General features: G+C 35.3%; 1 protein-coding gene and 1 long non-coding RNA gene across 11 annotated transcripts in view; one reads left to right on the plus strand and one right to left on the minus strand.

Annotated features, from left to right (window-relative positions):
* The window catches only part of grik5 (glutamate receptor, ionotropic, kainate 5), a 220,668-nt gene that overhangs the window by 182,471 nt on the left and 10,840 nt on the right, over nucleotides 1–27,357 (plus strand). For all 10 annotated transcript variants that reach the window (XM_073925382.1, XM_073925383.1, XM_009292105.5 and 7 more), the window contains 3 exon segments: nucleotides 23,935–24,108; nucleotides 24,212–24,377; nucleotides 26,320–26,545. In XM_073925382.1, coding sequence (XP_073781483.1) covers nucleotides 23,935–24,108; nucleotides 24,212–24,377; nucleotides 26,320–26,545 — 566 coding nt within the window.
* On the minus strand, nucleotides 1,096–13,980 carry LOC141378175 (uncharacterized). Its single transcript, XR_012392031.1, has 5 exons — nucleotides 13,931–13,980; nucleotides 13,050–13,191; nucleotides 9,939–10,005; nucleotides 8,932–9,082; nucleotides 1,096–1,793 (listed from the first exon to the last, which is right to left on the minus strand). It is a non-coding gene; the product is annotated as an uncharacterized lncRNA (long non-coding RNA).

Raw genomic sequence — 27,357 nt, forward strand, 5'->3', positions numbered from 1 at the left:
TGGGCATCTCTTCATGCAGATTCACCATTTGCATGTGGATGCGTGCATGTGCGCCGCGTGTTTATGTGCAGACGAGCAGTCACAGTTGCGAATCAAATGCTGAATAAAAACCTGTTAAACTCCTGAATCAATATTGGAGTGAGTTTTGCACGCTGGAAGAAGAATAATACCATGACTGAAGTATTTCTGTTAGGCAGGTCATGTTCTGTGTTAAACTCTTTTAGTCACACAGAGCTGATGTAGATTGTGTTGTTAGGAATGGGTTATTTGCACAGAAGTGTTGTTCAGCCACTGAAATCTCCCCGTGAAAGATTGATGCGACTATTTTCAGTTTCATAAGGTCCTTTTACAGCATTGATAAAGTAGATTTATATTTAGTTTAACAACAAAACATCAGTAAATAGAGCTATTCGGCCTAGCCTACTTTACTGAGCTGAAGATGCTTTTGTATTTATATTGGGTCATTTCTGAACAATGACAGCCTGTGATGCGCTCTTTATATTGTTTCCACTACTCTGAATATTCATGTGAAATAGCATGCAAATATGGTTTAGTAATAAGTGTAATTCCTGCACACCACCGGCTAAACACTAGCTACATTTATAAATGGTGAATGACATGATCTAGTGGGTTGTCCACTGCCATCTTTACGATGAGCATTCGTGTTTTAGGAGGCGTGGCTTTGGATGGCAGGGAAGGGACTGTGTTTCAAAGATATTATGCCAACCGGTTAGTATTTTGGCAGATCACCTACTGCACCTATAACTTGTTTGTTAATTAAATCCTGTTTTGTTATTTAGCCTATTATTTTTAAGTAACAGTGAAGTTGCATATTAACTTGATATGCAAAGAATGGGAAATAAATTCTTTTTGACATGCTGATTTTGGTAAAAATTGTGAATATAGGTAATACTCGCCTTGCAATTTTAAAATCATTGTATTTTTTTTCCTTTGAGCAGGCAATTTTCAATTTAAATGATTGCTGCTGCAGTCTGAAAGTCTCGGTTAGGCAATACTGACGGACACAGCTAAAGCTGGACAAATTACAGTTAATTGATTATTAATTCTGATAAGAATAACATCAACAACAAGATAATATTAATAATAAGTCTTTTATTTAAAAATGAATTTAACACATGTAATAGGTCTACATAAATGTGAAACGAACCAAACATCATCTTTAAAATAGTCAGGCCTCAGCTCTCTGTGATATCTCTCCCTATCATCGATACACAACACTAGTGTCAATCGGCACAACCCTATCTTGTAGTAAACATAACTCCAAACTGCAATATGGTCATTTAAATGTCGTTCACGCATCGACGTTCAGGGGTTCGAATCGAGATCGCCATCTTTTTACGATTAACTATGCAGTCCAACTATCACTTGCCAGTAATTAACCAATCTTTTATAGTAAAATCTGTATGTGTACTATTGGTCATACTGTATGAATTAACTCCAGAATATCTGGCATGTGAAAATACATAATTGAGCTATCCTTTCATCTTTAAATAAATTGCTTTAAGACACAATTGTATGATGTTATATAGTTAGAACAAGATTACATTTTAAATAAACCTGCCAAAGGGTCTGTCTTACCTTGTTCTGGTTACTCTGCCCTGTTCACTTAGCAGCAAATATCACTAGATAGGCTACCTGGTGCCTGAATGAAAGGGTTACCGTCTTATTCCCTGATCTTCTTGCTTTGTCTGACTGTTGTGGCTCAGTTTGTTTGTGAGGATCACTCATCTTCACGTTGTCCAAAGCAGGTGAGGAGACGGAACATTATGGGACTGGATGTCAGAAAAAAAACAGAGAATATCGAAATCAGAAATATTTGTCAAGACAGAACAAGTATATTCTTCTTTTTCTATATTCAGGGTTTCTGCAGATATCATAATGTCAAATTTAAGACTTATTAAGACCTTTTTAAGACCATTAAGTATTAAATTTAGGACCTATATCGCAATATCAAAAACACGCATACACATAAAGAGATCAGAAGAAGAAGAAACAGACAGTAAAATCTGACAAATAAACAGAGAAGTAAAAAGCTTCTGGAACTAGGTCATATCATTAATATCATTCAGGATAATCGTTTTTAATTATTTTATAATTAATTATAAAGATTTTTATAACCATTCAAGATTTTTTAAATACATTTTTTTATCTAAATGATGCATCACATGCTTTTCTTCATATCTCAGACAGTTCTACCCATTAAAGTTAAATATTAATGGCAACAGATCTTGGGTTGCTCTACAATTATATTTTTTATTAAGGCAGAAATAAAAACAGAAAACAAGTACACTCACTAAAAATATTGAGGTTTTTTATTTTTTATTTTGCCCACTCAACAATTCACACATCACTTTCTGGCTAGTTTAGTTATTACCAATAAAGCCTAGAAATTGGGCATCAATATACTGTAAACTGATACATATATTCACACATTCCTTTCCAGTTGAAGTCAGAATTATTAGCCCCCCTGTTTATTTTTCCCCAATTCCCGTTTAATGGAGAGCAGATTTTTTTTCAACACATTTCAAACATAATAGTTTTAATAACTCATCTCTAATAACAGATTTATTTTCTGTTTGCCATGATGACAGTAAATAATATTTGACTAGATATTTTTGAAGACACTTCTATACACCTTAAAGTGACATTTAAAAGCCTAATTAGGTTAATTAGGTGAACTTGGCAGGTTAGGGTAATTAGGCAAAATTTTGTTACTTAATTTTAGTTTGTAACTTGTAAATTGTTTTAAATTCGAAATTGTAATATAGGTCTATACATTAGTGTAAAACCTATGCATGATGGAAAAACATTCTGTAATATTAAAACCAACTGGGTCTACACTTTTGCATGGACTCTTTTTTTAAACAAACTTATCCCTCAGGTTTTTCCAAACTTTTACAAAAACTGTCGTCCTTTCCCACTGCTGTTGCAATTTCTAGCCAAAAAGTATTGGTCATCTGGTTCTACTTCTCCCTATGATCACGCATGGACTGATCATAAAGAAGATGTGTGTATAGGGCTGGATGATATGACAAAAATTTATATCACGATATACTTCTTAATTTCGGTCGATATGATATAATTCCGATATCGATATGGACAATATTAAAAAGACATAAAAAAACTGCCAAGAATGCACACAATAGATGTCTGTACCTACAAATATCTGCAAACTGAATTTGCAAAGTCTATAATACCTCCAGGCTCTTATAACTTTTCTTTTAATAAAAAGGTTTAAAAAAATTTTACTTGTTAACTTTTTCAAATGTTCACTCTCTTTTTTGTATTTAGCCTTTACAAACAGACATATATATATATATATATTAGGGATGTAACGGTATCAGAATTTCACGGTACGGTAATACCTCGGTATCAATGTCACGGTACGGTATTTATTGAATCATTTACAGGAAAAAACAAAACTTATGAAAATACTTCAAAAAAGTGCCAAAAGTGTCAATGACATACAAATTAGCCATCTATCTGTAAACTTTGAAACAGGAACTTCAATTTTAATAACAAAAAAAATATTAAACCATGTAAAAAAAATAAAGTTTTTAATTTAGTATTGTTGAAAACTCATCACATTCAACATTTAATCACTCACTCACTTACTTAGAGATGGGTTTTAAGGAAAATTATCATATAAATATAATCTGGTAAAAGCTGGTATCTCTGGGCATTTACAATGTCCCCTGCAACAGAAAAAAACCCTCTCATTTGGGACTGAGGTTTCTGGGACAAGAGAGATATGACTTATATGACTTATTTCTCGAGCGCCGAAAACGGAGCGTTTCGAAAACGCTGGAGATGCCGTTTTCATTCTAAAACGCTGCTGCTCCGTCTCAGTGTGGATGGGGAAAGACGGAGACATCTGAAAACGGAGGCGGGGCTGCAAACGTTCGCATATCTGATTGGGGCTTTTCCTCAATATTAAGTAGCCCACACACAGTTCAGTCTCGCATCATCTTCTTGTAAGTTAAGACTTCGCAAGTTTGATCAAGGCTGCAGTCTCCCCCTTCTCAGTTTGATATGGAAAACATACCGAGGACACGCGTAAATCTTCAAAGGGAACAGTGTACTTTATAACTTCATTCACATCACCTTGGCTACGTTTCACTTTCTCAACAATAAAATGTAAACATGATTTAAGGAACTGCATATTTCCTTTTTAATATTAGAAAACTTAACAGACAGCAGAAATGTTGAGGCGTCGTGCTGCATATATGAGCGTCATCTTCACTGTGTGGATATTTATAACAAAACGGAGCCTATAACAACTACCTCCTTTCAATTTCAGTGAAAATACCAAACGCACCCTCTCTTTTGCTGAATATCTGTTTTAATAATCGACAATTATAAAAGTATAACATACAATAAGTTTATACATTGTAGGAAATAAAGGCAAGCGATCAGTCAATGTACCTGGATTAATCATTAACTTATCTTTGCGCTTAACCAAAACATGTTACCCGTGAACAAGTAACTTAATAGATTCCAATGATCAAAGTCAGGGAATTGGCCTATGTCGTTAGATAAAGACAACAACATGAAAGAAATATCACGTTTAGCAAATATAGTGAGATTAGATCCAGCGGGAGATGCGTGATGAGCAGTCCGACAAGCAGAGCTCTCATCTGGGTAGAATGCTGGAGCGCTTGACCGAGAGTGTCTGTGGTCACGTGATGTGCGTTTTCAGCGTTTTGGTGTGGACGGAGAGCAGTTCAGAAACGCTGGGTAAAACGCGAGTGTGGACGCGGATCGTTTTCATTCTACAACGCCGTTTTAAAACTAAAACGCACTAGTATAAACGGGGCCTTAGAGTTTTCCAGCTCTTTTTGATCCCCGCTTCTAGCAGCACACTCCATTTCCGCATTACTGGATCTGTAGCGACAACAGACCGCAAGGGATGATGGGAATTGTAGTTTTCGCTACCTCCCGTTCGCTTCATTTGCCTGAGCAAATTTTCTCAGAAGACCTATAGTTTTACCGAGTCATGCGACTTCGGTAATATCGAAAAAAATTAATATTGCGGTATGACGGTATTTACAATACCGTTACATCCCTAATATATATATATATATACACACACACACACACACACACACACAGGGCTTTACATTAACACCCGGCAACACGCCAAATTCAGGTAGATTTCAGCTTTGTCGTGTTAGACAGTCACTCCCACAAGCCACTTTGCCTGGTTGAAAATAATTTTTTTTCAATTTTGTAGTTTTCCTAAAAGCAGGGTTCGACAATATAAGGATGACCCAATATGCGTGCAAATGTGATCTTAGAATCGAGAAGTAAAATAATTGTGATCACGTGAGCAGAAGAAAGCAAGTGAATACCAAATGAGAGGATGATCATTAGCCACGACAGATTACTGTAAATATTTTTGATACATGACAATAGTTATTTTTTTAAAAGTCAATTGCTTTTCTTTCTTTTTTAAGAAATGTTTTGTTAAATAAAAAGTATAGTATACAGCTATATTTTGCTTGTTTTGACACATTAAACATTTGTGTCTAAGAAATAATTATTGTTTTGTATGGTTATAGAGATAAATTTGGTAAACCGTTAATTTTGAGCTCTAAAAAAAGTCATGCTAGTCGTGCAAACACTATGAAACCATGACTCCTTTGCTCATGCTCATTGAGCAAGCTCATACTCGACACACAAAAAGTGAAATGATTGAGAACACGTGGACATAACACAAAATTTAAATCAAGTAATTTTAGCATGTCAACGTCAAACTTATGCATATAAAATATATTTTTCCAACAACAAAATTGTGGATAGTGAAAATGCAGAGTGGCTAGTAAAGTTGGAAATCTACTAGCCACAGTGGCTGGTGATCAAAAAAGTTAATGTCAAGCCCTGTGCAAATATATATATATATATATATATATATATATATATATATATATATATATATATATATATATATAGCTTGTTCATTCACATCTGTATTCAGGGCACACTTCAGGGCAAACTTTCTGCGACGTAGCTAACCAACTGCTGTGCTAAGCGATGGCAGCGTGTCTGTGATGTCACATGCGTGATGACGTACATCATGCTCTTTCTGATGGCTGAGCACTGACCGTCACTCAGTGACAAATGATGCAATCTAGGGATGTAACGGTATTGTAAATACCGTCATACCGCAATATAAATTTTTTCCGATATTAGCGTAGTCGCATGACTCGATAAAACTATAGGTCTTCTGAGAAAATTTGCTCAGGCGAATGAAGCGAACGGGAGGTAGTGGAAACTACAATTCCCATCAGCCCTGGGGTTGCCAACATTCTTTGCGGTCTGTTGTAGCTACAGATCCAGTAATGCGGAAATGAAGTGTGCTGCTAGAAGCGAGGATGAAAAAGACCTGGAAATGATCGAACATAAAGCGGGTGTTGTCGCCGCGCGCGTACTGAATAGCGGTGTTGTCGCCGCGCGCGTACTGAATAGCGGTGTTGTCGCGCGTGTTCTGATCAGCTGTGTTGTCGCGCGCGTACTGTAAAGCGGGGAGGGGGGGTTGAGCGCGCATACTCAAGAGCGGTGTTGTCGCGCGCCTAGTGAAGAGCGGCACGGAGGGTGTGTCGCGTCGCGGGGGCACTTTTGTTCATTTTGGAAGGGCACTTTCTATCCAAGACTAAAAAGGGCATGTGCACTGCACAGGTTGAGCCCTATGTGTGCACGTGCCTGCAAGTTGGGGAATACGACTAATAGTATGGGGACTGCAGAACACAGCACACTGTTCAGATTGATGCAGACATTGACTTGTACCGCAAAGAGACCTCTATCTCACTCATGGCTTGTCCTCTCAAGTGGGGGAAAGACAATGCACAACGTTACCCACTGCTGTCAACCTGGGCCAAGTCATATCTCTGTCCCAGAAACCTCAGTCCTAAATGAGAGGGGTTTTTTCTGTTGCAGGGGACATTGTAAATACCCAGAGATACCAGCTTTTACCAGATTATAGTTATAAGATAATTTTCCTTAAAACCCATCTCTATCTAAGTGAGTGAGTGATTAAATGTTGAATGTGATGAGTTTTCAACAATACTAAATTGAAACTTTATTTTTTTACATGGTTTAATATTTTTTTGTTATTAAAATTGAAGTTCCTGTTTCAAAGCTTACAGATAGATGGCTAATTTGTATGTCATTGACACTTTTGGCACTTTTTTGGAGTATTTTCATAAGTTTTGTTTTTCCTGTAAATGATTCAATAAATACCGTACCGTGACATTCATACCGAGGTATTACCGTACCGTGAAATTCTGATACCGTTACATCCCTAATGCAATCTATAAGATCTTAAAAATATAATTATTTTATATATATATATATATATATATATATATATATATATATATGCAAATTTATATCGAAATACCGGAAATGAGTTTAAAACTCATATCACGTTACTGAAAACAATTCTATAGCGATATATATTGATATCGAATCATTGTCCAGCCCTAATGGGTGTATCAATGGGTGTATCAATGGGCATGCATCAAGTTTATATATGCGCAAGTTTCATACATGTTTTGAACATAGTATAGGTTTATATGCGAGTAATTTATATGCTCGTGTTGATAAGCAAAGTTTTATTTAGATCCTACACGGTGCCTCATAGCCATCTGTGTCGGGAAGGTGGATGGTGAGGCGACAGGTTGACTTAAACTTAAATGATGCCTCATCTTCTGTCATTGCTTCTGACTCTCAGTATGTTCTATCGGGTGGAACAGATTTGATGTGTTTCCGCTGTTAGTCGGCAGACTCGGCACCACTCTACCGCACATTTTGCAGAGCACCGAAACTATACGTTTATCGAAACTTAAAAAGCTGAATCACTTCCACACCACTGCATTCGTCTTTCCTCTCTCATCAACTAATTTGTCTGCATTCTTAGTTGTGGAAGCTTGTTCATTCACATCAGTATTCAGGGCACACATTTTGTAGCATTTTGTAGCATTCTGCGACGGAGCAGCTTAACTAACTTCTGAGCGCTGGCAGTGGCAGCGTGTCTGTGATGTACGTCATCACGCAAGTGACATCACGCTCATTCTGAGCTTGAAAAGTCATTCAGTGACAAATGATACAAGGTATAAGATCTTATCTATAATAAAACAGATGTATGCAAATGTATATCGAAATACCGGAAATGGGTTTAAAAATCATCACTGTTATTGAAAAAAATCTATCGCGATATATATTGATATCGAATTATTGTCCAGCCCTATATGTGTACAGTCATACCTGTTTCAGACAAAATCTCTTCAAAGTGTTTCATATTCAATTCAAATCAAATTTGAACCGCACGAACTGAAAAAACATTTTGTGAGCTCTGCCAGCCAAAATCATGTCGCGGCTGGCAGACCTCCATAAACACAGTGATGACATCACATTTACCGCGCGCACTGAGTTCAATAACAGAAAGCTGATTGGCAATTGTCGGTATAGGGCATGTCGGTCTTATTTGTAGTTGTAATAACGCAAATTACAATTGGACTAGTGAAATAAAGAACTACAACACCCTGAAAACCTAGCAACAACAACAAAAAAAGAATTTAAATGAGTTTTAGATGTAGCGTTACATGGACATCGCAAAAATAAGACCTGTGCAAAAATATTTTAGATCTAGAACAGTGAATTTAGGACTTTTGAAGGCCTTAAATTTCGATTTTTTAATTTTAGAATTTTTAAGACCCCGCGGAAACCCTGTATATTCCTTCTGACCAGACTTTCTACTTATACATGTCAGTCAGTATTGCTATTTTGACTGTCAATATTACAGAATAAAGCATCCGTATAATTATGGTTGAATTTTATGTTTCATAATATAGACAATTGGTAAGTGAACCTACTGATTTCTGTAGACTCATACTACTGACCCCTACTCACCATAACCAGAATCTCCATAATTGTAGGTTATATCTTCTCCTGGAAGTATGTTGCACACAGCAAAGATATGATTTTCATTTTGCAGTTAGGAGCTTTGTGGTCATCATTTACAAGTCTCCCTTAAGACCCATCTTCTTTCGATGCATCCATGCTGTAAAACATAAAACAATCACTAAGCATAAAATACAAACAATTTTTAAAGTTTATACATTTAAGATGTACTATTTTTTTTCTGTGACCATCTTCAAAGAGGTGTTAACAATAGTATCGAGAATTAATTCTATTTTAAAACTTGCTAATTATTTCACTAAAAACTACAGATTTGATTAGAAGTGTTAATTTACATTTCACTTCTCAATTCCTGTAAAATATTTTTTATGTCTGTGAGGAACATTTTTTATGAAATTGCAATCAAATATGGGAACTGATTGTAATCAGAATGATCAGAATCAGAAATACTTAAATTTTGAGACGCATAATATATTATCGGCCATATCAATATCAGCCGATAAATGCTTTTTTTTATGTTATGGTCATCAGTCTGATATCAAAATATGGCCGATATATTTAAGCTGATAGATTACAGAATTGCCTGCCTTGCACATGCGTGGGTCGAACTTGTTCAGAGTTGTGCAGTGCTTGGACATTATTGTTGGGTGATACACAATTTTCATGTCATCCACCTTTGAGATCACCGATCATGATACTATAGCATAGGCCAGGGGTCACCAATCTTATTTCTAGAGGTCCAGTGCCCTGCAGGGTTTAGCTCCAACTTGCCTTAACACACCTGCCTGGGTGTTTCAAGTATACCTAGTAAGACCTTGTTTAGCTTGTTCAGGTGTGTTTGATTAGGGTTAGAGCTAAAATCAGCAGAACACCGGCCCTCCAAGAACAAGTTTGGTGATCCCTGGCATAGGGGCACGGCAGTGTTATGTTTGCTTATTTGCTCATTTATTTAACCACATCTAAACATATTTAATAACCTTTCGGCTAATCATACTCACCACCCAAACTTGTACTCAAGAACAAAATCCCCTCTGAATAAAGCTTCAGTGGTGAAAACTCATCCTCCTAAACAAAAGACGTTCATTAGCTGCAGTTTGTTGAAAATTAATTATCATTGGTTCATAATTGCATTTTTTGAGTTTGCATTAAATTCTACAGACTTTTGTGTTTTTATTTGAACTAATTGTTCTACTTGTCCTGTATGCTTCTCAAGCTTTATGAGAAGTGTCATTAATGTCTTTTCAGGTGCACTCAGAGGGCAATCGCCTGTTATGTCATGTCATTCAGCTTTTAATTGTTAGCATGATGTAGGTCTTTGAAATAATATTTATACAATATAGTTATAATGACATGTACAGATGATTAAACCAGTGTGTTTAAACTAGTTTTAAATTTGTTTGTTTTTGTAGTTTGGGCCAAAACAAATGTTTGTTGCAATTTTAATAGTTTAAGTTCATTTGATTGACTATTTAAAAATCTGTGGATATTATCAATGCATTTATTGGATAAAATAAAATTGCTACCTTTTACTGTAAAAAGTCCCCATCCCCAGAAGTGATTAAGGTTACACAGTCATATATATATAAATGTGTAAAAGATGAAGCACTATGAATATATATTTAAAAGAAAATATGTCAAATAAATGACCAGATCTCTGTGTGGAGCACTGGCTGTTGTCAGACTCCTTGTGCAAACAAAAAATTCTCTGAATAATTACAATTTATAGCTAAATGTATTTGAAAACATAGACATACTATTGAAAATTAATACTTTAATTCATTAGAGTCGTACTTCTGTGGGTATTTTGGTTAAAGTAACCTAAAAGTAATACAAAAGTAGTGTAATGCATTTCTGAGATATTAATATTGTCATGTAACCAATTACAAAAAAAGAAATGGCAGTAACTTTTAATATATATATATATATATATATATATATATATATATATATATATATATATATATATATATATATATATATATATATATATATATACTGTAATGCATTTCATTTTGGAAGTAACTTGCCCAACTGTGTTCGCTATTGTTTGTTAGCACAAAGATTAGATATTAACGGGGATTTGGAACAAAATTGTTTATGCACAATGGGCTCTCTGCACAGCTAGAGTTTTAAAGCCAACGATAAACTTCCGGTGATAGCTTAATGTGGATATTTTCAATTTCACAAAGTTGTTTGTACATCATCAATGTTGTAATGTTATTACAATACATTCAGTTAAACAGACTAAAGCATTCATTTAGTTGGTTAAGCGTAAAATTAGATGAACGATGGTATAACCACTAGCGCCGTCAGTATAGCAAAAGGCTAGCGCAGAAATTCCATTGAAAATACTGGGTAAAGTCTAAATCGAATACGTGGCCGGCTGGTATGTGCTATGCACATCCATATAGCAGCATTTTTATGACACTGTATAATAGGCGACGCAGTGGCACAGTAGGTAGTGCTGTCGCCTCACAACAAGAAGGTCGCTAGTTCAAGCCTGGGTCAGTTGGTGTTTCTGTGTGGAGTTTGCACGTTCTCCCTGTATTCGCGTGGGTTTCCTCGGGGTGCTCCGGTTTCCCCCACAGTCCAAAGACATGTGGTACAGGTGAACTGGCTAAGATAAAAATTGTCTGAAGTGTATGAGTGTGAATGAATGTGTGTGGGTTTCTTAGTGATGGGTTGCAGCTGGAAGGGCATCCGCCGTGTAAAACATATGCTGGAATAGTTGGCGGTTCATTCTGCTGTGGCGACCCCAGATTAATAAAAGGACTAAGCTGAAAAGAAAATGAATGAATGAATGTATAACAATAATGAATATTTTTACAGTACTGTGACGGTTGGGTTTAAGGTTGGGGTGAAGGTAGGCTTTAAAAAATAAAATGTATTGGGTATTTTAATAAATAGCAGCATAAATAATACTCAATACAACTACTGTTTTTACGTTACTGTAACAGTTGGATTTAGGGTTGGGGTGGGGATAGACGTTAATAAAATACAACAAATGTGAAATTTAAGAAATAATATAAATAGTTTTCGTTAACTTTCGGCTGCAACCATATCTGATCTAGCAACAACCAAAATACAGGGTAAAAAACTCATTTTTTAAAGACATGGCGGGGGGAAATGGACTTTAATGCAGTGCTTCTTGTCCGATCTGAAACCCACTTCATATCATAAATATAACAGGTAGTGAAGATTACTGAGTTTTAAAGAAATCAGATCTTAAACGTGACAATTTTGAAATGGAAAGATGTCATTGGAAGCCATTGGAGTGCCTGGCTGAAAATTAAAAGTCTGGTGATCTGTAAAATATTTTACAACATTACAGATACATTAAAAACTAATTTAAGTGTGTGTATGGTTTGCATTGGTTACTTTAACAATTATAATAGCAAAAATAATTAATGTAGTGCTTTGTTGTATATACACATGTTCAGAGTTAATAAATGTTTCAACCCAATTTAATTGCAAAAGTATGATAAAGTACAACAGGTAACACTTTAAAATAAAATTAATGGATTAAAGTCAACGGTGAGAAAAAAAGCCAGATTCATTACAGTTACTGTGCTAATATAGGATAAAATAATACAACTGAATATTATTAGTTATTATCCCCATTTAGTAAAACGACTAACTTTAGTAAAACGATTGTAATCAGATTACTATAATTTTAACACATACATAAGCATTAAGAAATGATCATCACCTAAGATTAACATTAAACTTTACCAATACTTTTAATTAACTAATGTTTACTATTGAAGCCTTCTTGCACAGAGTTAATGTACAGTACAACTGACCTATAAATATTTTAAATTTTAGTAACAGTTTCAGTTAATATTTCAACCTGTAGTAGGCCAGATGAACTTGAAAATATTATTGAAAAACAATTAAGTCTCTTAGAATGTTGCACTGTTAACAATACCACTGCAACACGACATGGATTTTACTAAAAAGAACTGTAAAAGTTTACATAATAAATAATTATTCAATGTATTTTGAGTTCCCATGATGTCAATATTGTACATGTTCATTATCATTCTATATTGAACCACTGCATAGAGAGATATAGACAGAGAGAGAGAGTGTTTGTGAGTATAACTTACCTTTGTAATTGTTGATGAATTGCACTTGCAGGTTTGTCACTTTTACAACAAATGTAATGTTCTGCATCCTCTTGAGGTATTTTACGCTTTCTGTTTTTTCTTACTCCCAGCATGAAGACAAAGGGCATGTTTCCTATAAAGACTTTACGAAAAAATAAATATAATAAATTATATTATGCTAATAAATAACATAATAATAATAGCATAATACATTTTATATATTGTCTATTGTTCTGCTGAACCCAAATGATTTCACATAGATCTAGTAATGTACTTCTATCTAAAAATTTAAATCAGAAATTAAATCATAATGTAATTAAAAACAGAATAGGTAGGATGTAAATCACATCCAAGATTAATTTTCCTATATTCGTTAAACAAAGCTATAAATACATTGTTATTTAGACTGAAAACAGGGCTAGACCCACATGAACCATTTTCATGTTTTTGTAACTTTACACACCTCAAAATTATATATACTTTGATATAATAAAGACGTTATATATATATATATATATATATATATATATATATATATATATATATATATATATATATATATATATATAATGTTCTGTGCGTTTGGGAAAGCTAATTAACATCATTAAAAGGCTTATTTACTTAAAGTAATTTAAAATAATCACCATATTAAACAAAAAATAAAGATTTTATTTTTGGGGCAACCACACAAGCACACGCAAACACTATTTTGATCAACAGAAATGTAGTGTGTTAAACAGTATACAGCTAACATTGCTATTAAATACATTTCAACAAATATAATCGACAAAGGAATATAAGCACTAAACATACATCTTACAAAGGCAATGTTTTTGTCGTGTAAGCAGTAATTATGCATTTAAATACATAAATTGATTTACCTGCTCTCCCTGGAGAGATGAGTTCGCGGGAAAAGGCGTCTCCAATTGATTGCGTCATTAGCACGTGTTTGCAAATGCCGCGCGTTCATGAGTTGAATGAGGCGCTGTGAGGGATGTGTGCTTAACACACACACACATACACACGAACAGAGGGGTGGGGGAGGGAAACTGCAGCAGGTTCAACTTGGAGTTTGCAAAATGTATGCATCCACGTGTTGAAGTGTTCACATATAATAAAAAATAATTATAAAATAAAAATATATATATATTTTTAAAGTAAAAAAAAGTGAGGGGAAACCTGATAGGTGTTGTAGACTAGAATTACGTTAACAAACTAATTTTATATTGTCGTCGTCATCATAGTCATAGTCTCTACCCCAGGGCAGCTCTCACGAGGCGTCTGTGAGTTGACAGTGGGGGATGGGTGCTCAAGACACGCACACACACATACACACGAACAGAGGGGTGGGGGAGGGAAGCTGCAGCAGGTAACACACTTCAACTTGGAGTTTGCTAAATGTATGCATCCACGTGTTGAAGTTTTCACATATTTGTTTCACATTAAACATGCTCTTTTCATTTGACTTTTTTTTTAGAAAATCCGATTTCTTTGATGGTGCACTTTAATCTCCAAACAAATAAATAAATTATATATATATATATAATTTATTAATTAATAAAAACAATTGATATAAAAACAGAGATTCTTAGCGTTTTAACACAATCTTAAGGCATGTTTTCAACATGCTTCCTGATCCATCAAACATGTTTTTATTACTATATATATATATATTTATTTATTTTTTTAAGTAAAATAAAAGTGAGGGGAAACCTGATAGGTGTTGTAAACTTGAATTACATTTACAAACTAATTTAATATTATTGTTATAGTCGTAGTCTACCCCAGGGCAGCTCTCTTGAGGCTTCTGTGAGTTGACAGTGGGGGATGGGTGCTCAAGACACACACACACACATACACGCGAACAGAGGGGTGGGGGAGGGGAGCTGCAGCAGGTAACACACTTCAACTTGGAGTTTGCTAAATGTATGCATCCACGTGTTGAAGTTTTCACATATTTGTTTCACATTAAACATGCTCTTTTCATTTGACTTTTTTTTTAGAAAACCCGATTTCTTTGATAACAATGCACTTTAATTTAATCTCCAAACAAATTAATACATTTCTTTATTTATTATCTATTTATTTATTAATAATAAACAACTGATATAAAAACAGGGATTCCTGATCTATCAAGCATGTAGTTTGTATTTCTTTTTTTTTACTATATATATTCATTCATTCATTCATTCATGGGGTCGCCACAGCGGAATGAACTGCCAACTTATATAGTAAAAAAATGAAATACAAACTACATGCTTGATAGATCACATACACATTTTTATTATAGGTTTTTTAAGTAAATAAAAGTGAGGGGACAGCAGACCCCCAATTTAACCTCTAAACACATCTGATCGTACTAATTTGAGCTTCCAGAACTGGTTTGACACAGTATCACCAGTGATAAAATCAATCTCTAGTAACTCACTCACTCACTCACTCACTCACTCACTCACTCACTCACTCACTCACTCACTCATTCACACTCACTCACTCAGTATCCTTCAGCATAGTTACTGATTTATCAGGGGTCGCCACAGCAGAATGAACTGCTAACTACTCTGGCATGTTTCCTACAGCAGGCCCATCTGCTACACCACTGCCTAATCCCTACCCCTAAACCTCACTCACTGACTCACTCACTCACTGTCCTTCAGCATAGTTACTAATTTATCAGGGGTCGCCACAGCAGAATGAACCGCTAACTACTATGACATATTTTTCCTACAGCGGGCCCATCCGCTACGCCACTGCCTAATCCCTACCCCTAAACCTCACTCATTCACTCACTCACTATCCTTCAGCATAGTTACTAATTTATCAGGGGTCGCCACAGCGAAATGAACCGCTAACTATTCTGGCACATGTTTCATACAGTTGGCCCTTCCGCTACACCACTGCCTAATCCCTACCCCTAAACCTCACTCACTCACTGTCCTTCAGCATAGCTACTGATTTATCAGGGGTCGCCACAGCGGAATAAACCACTAACTACTCTGACATGTTTTATACAGCGGGCCCATTTGCTACGCCACTGCCTAATCTCTACCCCTAAACCTCACTCACTCACTCACTCACTCACTATCCTTCAGATAAGTTACTGATTTATCAGGGGTCACCACAGCAGAATGAACCGCTAACTACTCTGGCATATGTTTCACACAGCGGGCCCATCCGCTACGTCACTGCCTAATCCCTACCCCTAAACCTCACTCACTCACTTCAGCATAGTTACTGATTTATCAGGGGTCGCCACAGCGGAATGAACCACTAACTACTCTGACATGTTTTATACAGCGGGCCCATTTGCTACGCCACTGCTTAATCCCTACCCCTAAACCTCACTCACTCACTCACTCACTCACTCACTGTCCTTCAGCATAGTTACTGATTTATCAGGGGTCGCCACAGCAGAATGAACCTCTAACTACTCTGGCATATGTTTCACACAGCGGGCCCATCCGCTACGCCACTGCCTAATCCCTACCCCTAAACCTAACTCACACACTCACTCACTATCCTTCAGCATAGTTACTTATTCATCAGGGGTCGCCACGGCGGAATGAACCGCTAACTACTCTGGCATGTTTCATACAGCGGGCCCATTTGCTACGCCACTGCATAATCCCTACCCCTAAACCTCACTCACTCACTCACTCACTCACTCACTATCCTTCAGCATAGTTACTGATTTATCAGGGGTCGCCACAGTGGAATGAACTGCTAACTACTCTGACATATGTTTCCTACAGCAGGCCCATCCGCTACGCCACTGCATAATCCCTACCCCTAAACCTCACTCACTCACTGACTCACTCACTCACTCACTGTCCTTCAGCATAGTTACTGATTTATCAGGGGTCGCCACAGTGGAATGAACCGCTAACTACTCTGGCTTGTTTCATACAGCGGGCCCATCCGCTACGCCACTGCTTAATCCCTACCCCTAAACCTCACTCACTCACTCACTCACTCACTTACTCACTCACTCACTGTCCTTCAGCATAGTTACTGATTTATCAGGGGTTGCCACAGCAGAATGAACCTCTAACTACTCTGGCATGTTTTATACAGCGGGCCCATCCGCTACGCCACTGCATAATACCTACCCCTAAACCTCACTCACTCACTCATTCACTCACTCACTATCCTTCAGCATAGTTACTGATTTAACAGGGGTCGCCACAGCAGAATGAACCTGTAACTACTCTGGCATATGTTTCATACAGTGGGCCCATCATTTTCACTCACACTAATACACTACTGCTAATGTAGTTGATCAGTACCACTATAGCGCATGGGTTTGGACTGTGGAGGAAACCTACGCTGACACGGGGAGAACATGCAAACTCCACACAGAAATGCCAACTGGCCCAGATGACACTCGAACCAGCGACCTTCTTGCTGTTAGACAATTTCTTGTCGGCATAAACCTAGCCATAACTGTAAATTATTCTCAATATCAGAGAGCATGATTAGTCGTACAACAATGATGTAGAAGCATGTAACCCTCAATGTAAATCAACCTTAACATAAAATGTGAACTTATTCATCAATCTGATTGACTAATAGAAATGTTGTTCCAGGTTCAACAGGTCAAGGGTGTCAAACTCAGTTCCTGGAGAGACACAGCCCTGCACAGTTTAGTTCCCAGCCTGCTTCAACAAACCTTTAGGTTTCAAACCATAGACATTATAATAGAAAGCTAAACGCCTCATGGTCCGCTTCAGTCCGTTGTTCCGATAAGTCAACGAGGTTAATCCGGTTATGACTGCGCTATAAACAGAGGCAACTGAACAGAGGAGCTGCTGTTTTGCCTGATATAAAATATAAGAACAGTGTATTTTCTTAACTGATTATAATTTTATGGTGTCAAAAAAAACAACTTCCTGGCAGGTCTGTTGGAGCTAAATTCAGCAGGATTATGGCCCTCCATAACCAAGTTTGGACACCCCTGGTTTAAAGTGATCTACTGTCTGGGTTGGTGTTGTATATCCAATTTAAACTAGCTTGTAATAAGCTGCCAGTACATTTCCTGTTATTTTACAGACGTATTTCTCTAGAAATTATTTCTTATACACTTTATCATTCAAATACTAAAAATGTCAATAAAAGTCACTTTGTTAAACTGTAGAGTTGAATTTTCAACATCAAAAAAGTGGACAGAGCAGAGATCAACATCCCATAATTAATTTTGTTATGAGTTTAGTTTTTTGTAATGCATATAGTGTATAAATGGCTCTAAATAGCTGTCCCACAGTAAAAACTCTTCATGGAAAAACGGTATAGTTGTTGTACCAAACAATGAATTAGTTATAATAAAGTTCTACTTTTCAAGTTCATAAAAGTGATATCAAGGCTTGTTAATGGGGCATCTAGCTATCTATTATAATGTCTGTTTCAAACAAGCCTGGAGGACTCAATTAGTTTGATCAGGAGTGTTTCATTGTAGTAAAGCTGAACTGTGACCTGTAGCCTTCCAGGAAGAGTTTCACACATGTGAAATGTTGATCCAAGAACATGTTCCACTAGGTGAAATCACAATATCTGTGTATTCAGCACTCTCATTATGCAAAAAGCACAAGTTTAATAGAAACAGTGAATGCAAAGCAAGGCAACTAAAACTTCTGTCAATGAGAGACTGACTGTCTTCATACAGAGCTCAGTCTGAGGCCTACCCTCTGACCAGGCTGATCAGGCTCTTTCATCCTCCTCATCCTCCTTCTTTTCCTTCCCTCTTTTTAGGTTGTCGCCATTGTTCATATCTAAATTTGTAACACCTGTGTCTATTCTGGCTCATATTTTGCACATGCAGCTGTGAAAAAAATAATACAGAACTGGCACACAATCATACAGCTATCGTATCTTTCCAAGTGTTTTATTTGTTTTTAACTGTCACTCTTTTTGTTTGGTGTTTTGTAACAAGAGCATCACAGTGCAAATCTGTTATAGTGGGCACACATCTGTTTAGACTTTTGTGTAAAGAGTGTCTAAAACTGCCTGAACTTAAGTTATTACAGAAAGACCATGGCTTTATTCCATTAAGAATTTGGCTGAAAAATAACAAATGCATGTAGTATTAATACATTATTATTATCAGTGTTGGGTAAACGATTTAAAAAAAGTAATGAATTACTACAACATTAAAGTTGTATTTACAGCTCTTCCAGAATACTTATCAATATTTCTTGAAACTAGTAACTGAACACACAAACAAATATCCACAAATACACTACAGCAATGGACTTGTAGTTTTGTAGAATTGGTGTTAATAAGGTAAGAGTGAAGAGTTTCAGTGAGTCTGTGTCAGTTTTCACGTTTAGTGTCTGAGCATTTAAAAAAGGCTGTAAATTGCTTTTCTACCATATCTAAAATGTAATTAAATTACTCAAGAAGAAATGTAATCACTTCACTCAATACTATCAGAATCTCTATAAATCTCAGTGCATAGGAAATATAAATCAAACACTTTTTATTCTTTAAATATAATTTAAACCTGGCCTTTTAGCTTTCCTAACTTAAACAAATACTTTATTATCAACATGTTATTTAGATAACAAACAGAACTCTGGAAAAAGTTGAACATATAAAAAGTTTCCAAGTGATTTAACTATATATTATACACAGAACTGGCAAATGTCTTAATTCATTGTTTACATTTGAATGAAATGAACAGGCTTGAAGTATTTCTTATTTTATTTTATTTTTTTACATTTTTTAAGTTTTAGAAAAAATATATATTCACTTTGTGATTTCGTTACAGGTAGTTAACTGATTATTTTGGACTATACTCCCATCACTGATTATATTTATCTTTATCTAAAATGTAATTAAATTACTCAATAAGAAATGTATTCACTCATAATATATGTAAATCTCAGTGCAAAGAAAATATAAATAATACACTTTTCATTCTTTAGAAAAATGATTTAAACCTGGCATTTTAGCTTTCTTAACTTAAACAAATACTTATTAACATGTTATTTAGATAAACAGAACTCTGGAAAAAAGTTAAACATGTATACAAAAAGTTTCCAAGTGATGATACCATTTATTATACACGGATATACATCAAATTATATATTATATTCCGCCTAATTTCCTCCCGGTCGCACTCGGAGCTCCTCTCCTCCTTTCGTTCCCGGGCAGCTGAGCTCTTTGTAGCCGGAGGGAGCGTAGCTGCGGGCGGGGGAGGTGCGCGGTGCGGTCGCTGACAGTGTAGGACAGACAGACAGTTCAAAGAACACACAAACCAGGAAAACGTTTGATTCTGTTGCGTGTCGCTCTCGCGGGCCGTTTCGCGCTATTATGCCACAGTATTTCTCGGATCTGCTACTGTACCGCCTAAGTTACATACTGTAACTTACTTCCGTGTTATCCATTCCCTCGGGGATACAACGCGATCTGCGCAGAAACAGTACGATTCAAACCTAGAATAAAGTACCGTGCTTAAGGACACCAAATATAAGGCTTTCTTGACGCAGTTTGGTCATTTTCATTTAAATACTAATTAAAGTGCAATTTTATTTATGCTGTCTCTTTTATTCTGTGAAGTAACCATAGTAACTTGCTGCCGCCATCTTTATTTTTACGCACTTCGCCTCTGATTCGTCAGATCAATAGGGGGCGTGACATCCTCCTTGTATCTTTCTGATTGGCCAGATCCCAAAAGTGTGTATCATTGCGTCATTGCAGTTCTCCTAGAGGGCGCTGTGTTATACACACTTTTGGGGTGGGGGGATACACACTTAGATACACAAATCATGTAAAAGTGCATTTTGAGGACAAGTGAGATTTTAAGCCAGGACACCATTTTGAAGCATGCTGAATACTGCTATATGGTCAGACAAATGAGGACCAAGAAAAAGTCCTCATTTGTCAAGGTGGTCCTCATTTTACTGGTGTGTACTCTGGCGAAAGTCCTCATTTTGGACATAAGCAAGTACACGCACACACACACACACACACACACACACACACACACACACACACACACACACACACACACACACACACACACACACACACACACACACACACACACACTGTCTGCATTTAATTTGTCTTGCTAATTTGTCTTGTTTTCCAGTAATTATTTATACGCCTCTTTTAAAAGATAAATATTTATTTGATAAGTAAGACTTCAAAAGACATCAGTATTTTTTTCACACATTAACTTAGTTTGTCTTCTTTATTTTTAAAATTCATTAATTTTCCTTCAGCTTAGTCCCTTTTATCAGGGGTTACCACAGCGGAATGAACCGCAAACTATTCCGGCATATGTTTACGCAGTGGATGCCCTTCCAGCTGCAACCCAGTACTGGGAATCACTCATATGCTCTCACATTCACACACACACTCATCCGTGTATGTTTATTTTCATCATTTGACACTCACCATGTGCTTCTTTGTTCTGGCTTCCCACCATGTCATTATGTTCATCACTTCCACCTGTGTCTCACCCCTGTATGTAATCAATTCATCATCTCCTGTGTATTTCAGTCCCTGTATTCAGTTAGTTGTTTGTCTGGTATTCTCTTTGTGATGTCTTGTCTGTTGCTTGGTTTCACCTGTGGTGGTCTTCCTTGTTAGTAATTGTTATAAATATACATACATGCATGCTTTGATAATCTTGCACGCCTGTGCCTTCCTCAAGTCAACATGGGCCGTTACACATCCATACACATTAATTTAATCAAGCTTAATCAATTCATCTACATATCTTTGGACTGTGGGGAAACCAGAGCACCGTGAGGAAACCCAGAAATGCTAACTGGCCCAGCCGGGACTAGAACCAGCAACCTTTTTGCTGTGAAAAACAGTGCTAACCATTGAGCCACTGTGACACCCTATTAATATTTTTCTTTAATAATAAAAAAATCTGTGCAGTTTCCATTAATGCCTAAATCAAACAACAATAATAGATAAATAAATAAATACATTCATGTCTTTCTGTGGGTTTCTCCGGGTGCTTCAGTTTCCCCCACAGTCCAAAGACTTGCAGTATAGGTGAATTGGATAAACTAAATTAGATGTAGTAAATGAGTTTGTGTGTGTGTATGAGTGTGGATGCATGTTTCCCGGCACTGGGTTGCAGCTGGAAGGACATCCGCTACATAAAACATATGCCGGAATAGTTTAGAATCAGAATCGGATTTATTGTTTTACACACACAAGGAATTTGTTTTGGCTACAGAAGCTGCCAGTGTACATAAAGTGCCAAGTGACAACACCATAATAAATATGAGAAAAGACAACAAGCATTAGTCAGTAGTGCAATTACGCAGAAGAGCTCTGGATGATGAATTGTATGTAAAGATTGTTTTAAAGAAAGTTATAAGTTGCTATGTACATTGTTGGTTCATTCCACTGTGGCGACCTCAGGAATAGAGACTAATCCGAAGGGAAATGACTGAATGAATGAAGGATTGAAAAATACAATTTAATTTAAAAAGTAAACAAATACACAGAGTATGAAGTCAAATATTTAATGGTTAATTTTATTTTTTCCATTTGAATGGCACACATTTCATTTTGCCGCTGTTATTTGCTTGTTTTGTGCGTTAATGTAGTTGTTGTGTTGATTTTTTTTTCTATGATTTAGTTTAGTGGTTCTCAAACTTTTTTCACCAAGTACCACCTCAGAAAAATAATAGTCTCTCCAAGTAGCACCATAATAATCTGTATTGAAGTACAATAGCATAGTAGGCCTAATTAGGCAGATGCAGCTCTGCGCAGCTCAAAAACATGGCAGATTAATTCTTCTTATTAAGAATATTTATTGCCAGCCACTTTAAACATTACAAATAGTTTGAATGTAAACACTGCACTGTGCTTACAGATAAAAAAAAAATTAAAAAAACTTCAAAGTCTATATTAAAATATGCTTTTAAAAGTTAATTTAAAATAGTGCTGTTCTTAAAAAGTAAAAAGAAAACTGCTGTACTTAAATGTAAAGTATTATACAGTAGTAGCCTATTCATCAAAACCTGGAAACGTTCCTTGGACCTTGTAAATATGCTGTGTCATCATATTAATTTACAATCTTCTTGATAATTTTTTAAATATACAAATAATTCATATATACATGCAACATATATCTTTGAAATCCAAACATTAACTTGTGTTTTAAATATATGAATTGAATTTAAATACTTAAATTAGAAATTAGATCTGCTTACTGCACGTTAGAGTAGGCTTTGTGTGTCAGAAAAGCAAGTGATTAAAACCATACCTGTCGACATAGGGATATACGGTACGCCCCCAACAACCGTTACAAATATGGAGAGGAAATTAGCCTCAAATGTTAGAATACATAACAAACATTAGAAAATCTAAAATAAAATAAAAGGTTTAGCCGATTAAAATCAATTTACTGATCATATCGGTGTTATATGCATCAAAGTGTTAAAAGTATGTTCATTATTTTAATTTAATTATTCAGTGGTTCCTCCACCTACCACTTGAAGGAAGCCTGCGTACCACTAGTAGTACATGTACCACAGTTTGAGAACCACTGATTTAGTTAATAACATGTAATATATTTAAAACAATATACATAGAGAACTAAATATAATATTAAAGTTTAGCAAATAATTATGTTTGCTTTTTATCTAATTTTAGTTTTAGCTATAATTGCAGCATTTTATAATATATTGAAGATACAAATGTTTATTGCAAAGGGCAAATTTAAACAATATTAATACTTTTTAAGTCAACTAAATATAATCTTTAAGTTTAGTTTGTTTTAAGCAAGTATTGCAGTCTATAATCTACATATAATATAATCAATGTACTCATTTATTTATTTATTTTGTTATATTGTAGAACTAGTTTAGCAAAAACATTTTTTTTTTTTTTTAACGTTTGCGTGTCTTCTTGTCAGGTTAAGCCCTTATGAATGGTACAACCCTCACCCGTGTCTGCGAGAGCGCAGAGACCTGCTGGAGAATCAGTACACACTAGGAAACAGCCTGTGGTTTCCTGTGGGGGGCTTCATGCAGCAGGGCTCTGAGATCATGCCCAGAGCCCTGTCCACGCGCTGCGTCAGCGGGGTCTGGTGAGTCCCAGCACTTTAACTCAATCAATGGACACATTACACAGCAGAGCTAAAGGCTCTCTGCTCTCTGCTCCACCGTTTATGCCCTTTCTCTCTTCTTTAGGTGGGCATTCACTCTCATAATAATCTCCTCATACACTGCGAATCTTGCTGCGTTTCTGACTGTGCAGAGAATGGAAGTGCCAATCGAATCACCAGATGACCTCGCCGATCAAACCAATATCCAATATGGCACCATTCATGGAGGAAGCACCATGACCTTTTTTATGGTATAAATTATATTATAGTAGCATATGTGTGCTTGTAAATTAATGTGTACATCTGTATGCGCACAGAATGCATGCTGTGTTGTGCATATGAATGCTCACATTTTAAAAACATCTGCCTGGAACAGATAGTTAAATTGTTTGTTTTATTTATTTTCTTATTTTGTTTAGTGTTAAGTTTAGTATTTATTTGTTTGCTTTATTTATTTATAAATTTATTTATTTAGTTTAGTTTTTTTGTTTAGTGTTTGTTTGTTTGCTTATTTATTTATTTATTTGTTTATTTTGTTTAGTTTTTAGTTCAGTATTTATTTGTTTGCTTATTTATTATTTTGTTTAATTTTTAGTTTAGTATTTGTTTGCTCAATTAACTATTTGTTTTGTTTAGTTTTAGTTCCGTATTTATTTGTTTGTTTATTTTTTATTTGTTTGCTTATTTATTTGTTTATTTATTTGTTTGTTTATTAATTAATTTTTAGTTTTTAGTTTAGTATTTGTTTGCTTATTTATTTATTTGTTTTATTTATGTTGTTTAGTTTTTAGTTCAATATTTATTTGTTTGCTTATTTATTCATTCATTCATTCATTCATTCATTCATTCATTCATTCATTCATTCATTCATTCATTCATTTTCTTTTCGGCTTAGTCCCTTTATTAATCTGGAGTCGCCACAGCGGAAAGAACCACCAACTTATCCAGCATATGTACATCCATACACACTCATTCACACACATACACTACAGAAAATTTAGCTTACCCAATTCACCTATAGCGCATGTGTTTGGACTTGTGGGGGAAACTGGAGCACCCAGAGCTCCCACGCGATCACGGGGAGAACATGCATACTCCACACAGAAACTGTGCCACCGCATCATCTTATTTATTTATTTATTTATTTATTTATTTATTTATTTATTTATTTATTTATTTATTTATTTATTTATTTATTTATTATTTTGTTTAATTTTTATTTTAGTATTTGTTTGCTTATTTATTTATTTTTTTTTTCTTTAGTTTTTAGTTTAGTATTTGTTTGCTTTATTTATTTGTTCTGTTTAGTTTAGTTTTCTGTTTAGTATTTATTTGTTTGCATATTTATTTATTTATTTTGTTTAGTTTTAGTTTAGTATTTAATTGTTTGCTTATTTATTTATTTGTTTTTATGTTTTGTTTAGTATTTATTTGTTTGCTTATTTATTTATTTTGTTTGGTTTAGTATTTGTTTGCTTATTTATTTATTTATTCGTTTATTTAGTTTAGCTTTTAGTTTAGTATTTATTTGTTTGCTTTATTTATCTGTTTATTTGTTTGTTTGTTCATTTATTGTGGAGCTTAATCATATAGTTGGAAGTTTTCTTAAATATGTACTTTGGTGTTACACATGTTGATATGAAATATTGATATTCAGCCTCAGGAGGTTTCACAAAAAATTATATAATTTTTTTTTATTCAGTCCTCTTTCCAACATGTTTCCAACATTTATAACATTTTCCATAATTAAACAAATGAGGCTAAATGATAAAAAAAACAATACCATTACACAATGCTAAACATTATATTTAATAATTGTGTTTATGAAACATATCTACAGTAGTTGCAACAAAAATGTGATTTATGCCTCAAAAAGCTTTAAACATCACTTCACTGAACACTTTTTTATTATTCTTTTAAGATGTTCAGGCTTGTATTGTAGCCTATTGTTAAAGTGCCAGCAGGCATATATTTGCATATGTTTGGATGTGTTTTTGTATCTTTTGTTCATTTTGTTGTTGGCTTTGCTTGAAAAATACCCTTGGCTTACTGACTGTATTTTATTTATCAGGCTTTTGTCCACTCAAGTGTTTTTACCATCTGCGTGTGTTATTGTTTCCTTTTGGCCGCTTATTGTGCTTGTCAAATTACATTAAAATGTTAGCATTGATGATGCATCTCTTTTTTTCTCAGAACTCCCGGTATCAAACGTATCAGCGCATGTGGAACTACATGTATTCAAAGCAGCCCAGTGTCTTTGTTAAGAGCACAGAGGAGGGCATCGCACGAGTCGTGAACTCCAAATATGCCTTTCTCCTGGAGAGCACCATGAATGAGTACCACCGCAGCCTCAACTGCAACCTCACCCAGATCGGAGGTCTGCTGGACACCAAGGGTTACGGCATCGGCATGCCTCTGGGTGAGAGTAACCATACAAAATGTTGTCAGTTCATCCATTCATTTGTAAGAAATGGAAGAAAAACATGCTTATTGACACATGCTTATTTGAAACCTAAAAAGATGTAATGATAGGACATAAAAATTGGCTGAAAACCAGGCGTATTAAAAACAAAAACACTATTGAAAGCAAAGTCAACACATTTACTCATACAAGAAAAAATACTGAAGGGTTAGTTCACTCAGAAAGCAAAAACGCTTTTCTAATCATTATTACATACTAAGGTCTTTAACAACCCAAATGTATATATCAAACATGGATGGATCTCTAAAAACTTTGATTTCAGCAAATTGAGCAGGGTTGTGTTTCCCAAACGCATTGTAAACCTAAGTAGATCGTAAAAACAATTGTGCCATTGATTTTAATGTTATGGCCTGTTCCCCAAAAGCATCGTAAGTTAAGTAGCACTTGAAAATCTTGAAGATCTTCGAGTAGTCTGGAGTAATTGTTAAATCCCTACATGCATCATAAGAAGACAAATGTATGTGTACAATCGGTAGATTACATCTCAGTCTTTATTCAAGAGCAATCCTATACAGAAATCTATTATATGGCCTTATATATTTGTAAATATTTGGAATTTGTAAATAGCCATGTTTGCCATATTTTGAATTATATTTTGGATTGGATATATGGCAAACATTTGATATAATTTATGAATGTAAATATAAACTTGAATGTCATTAATATAATTAGCATAAATTGCCAAATATCAAATATGGGGTGTGATTATAATTAAAACTTTTATACATTATTGTACGCTCTATTATTCT

This window comes from Danio rerio, chromosome 16 (genome assembly GCF_049306965.1).
Source record: "Danio rerio strain Tuebingen ecotype United States chromosome 16, GRCz12tu, whole genome shotgun sequence".
Lineage (NCBI taxonomy): Eukaryota > Metazoa > Chordata > Actinopteri > Cypriniformes > Danionidae > Danio > Danio rerio.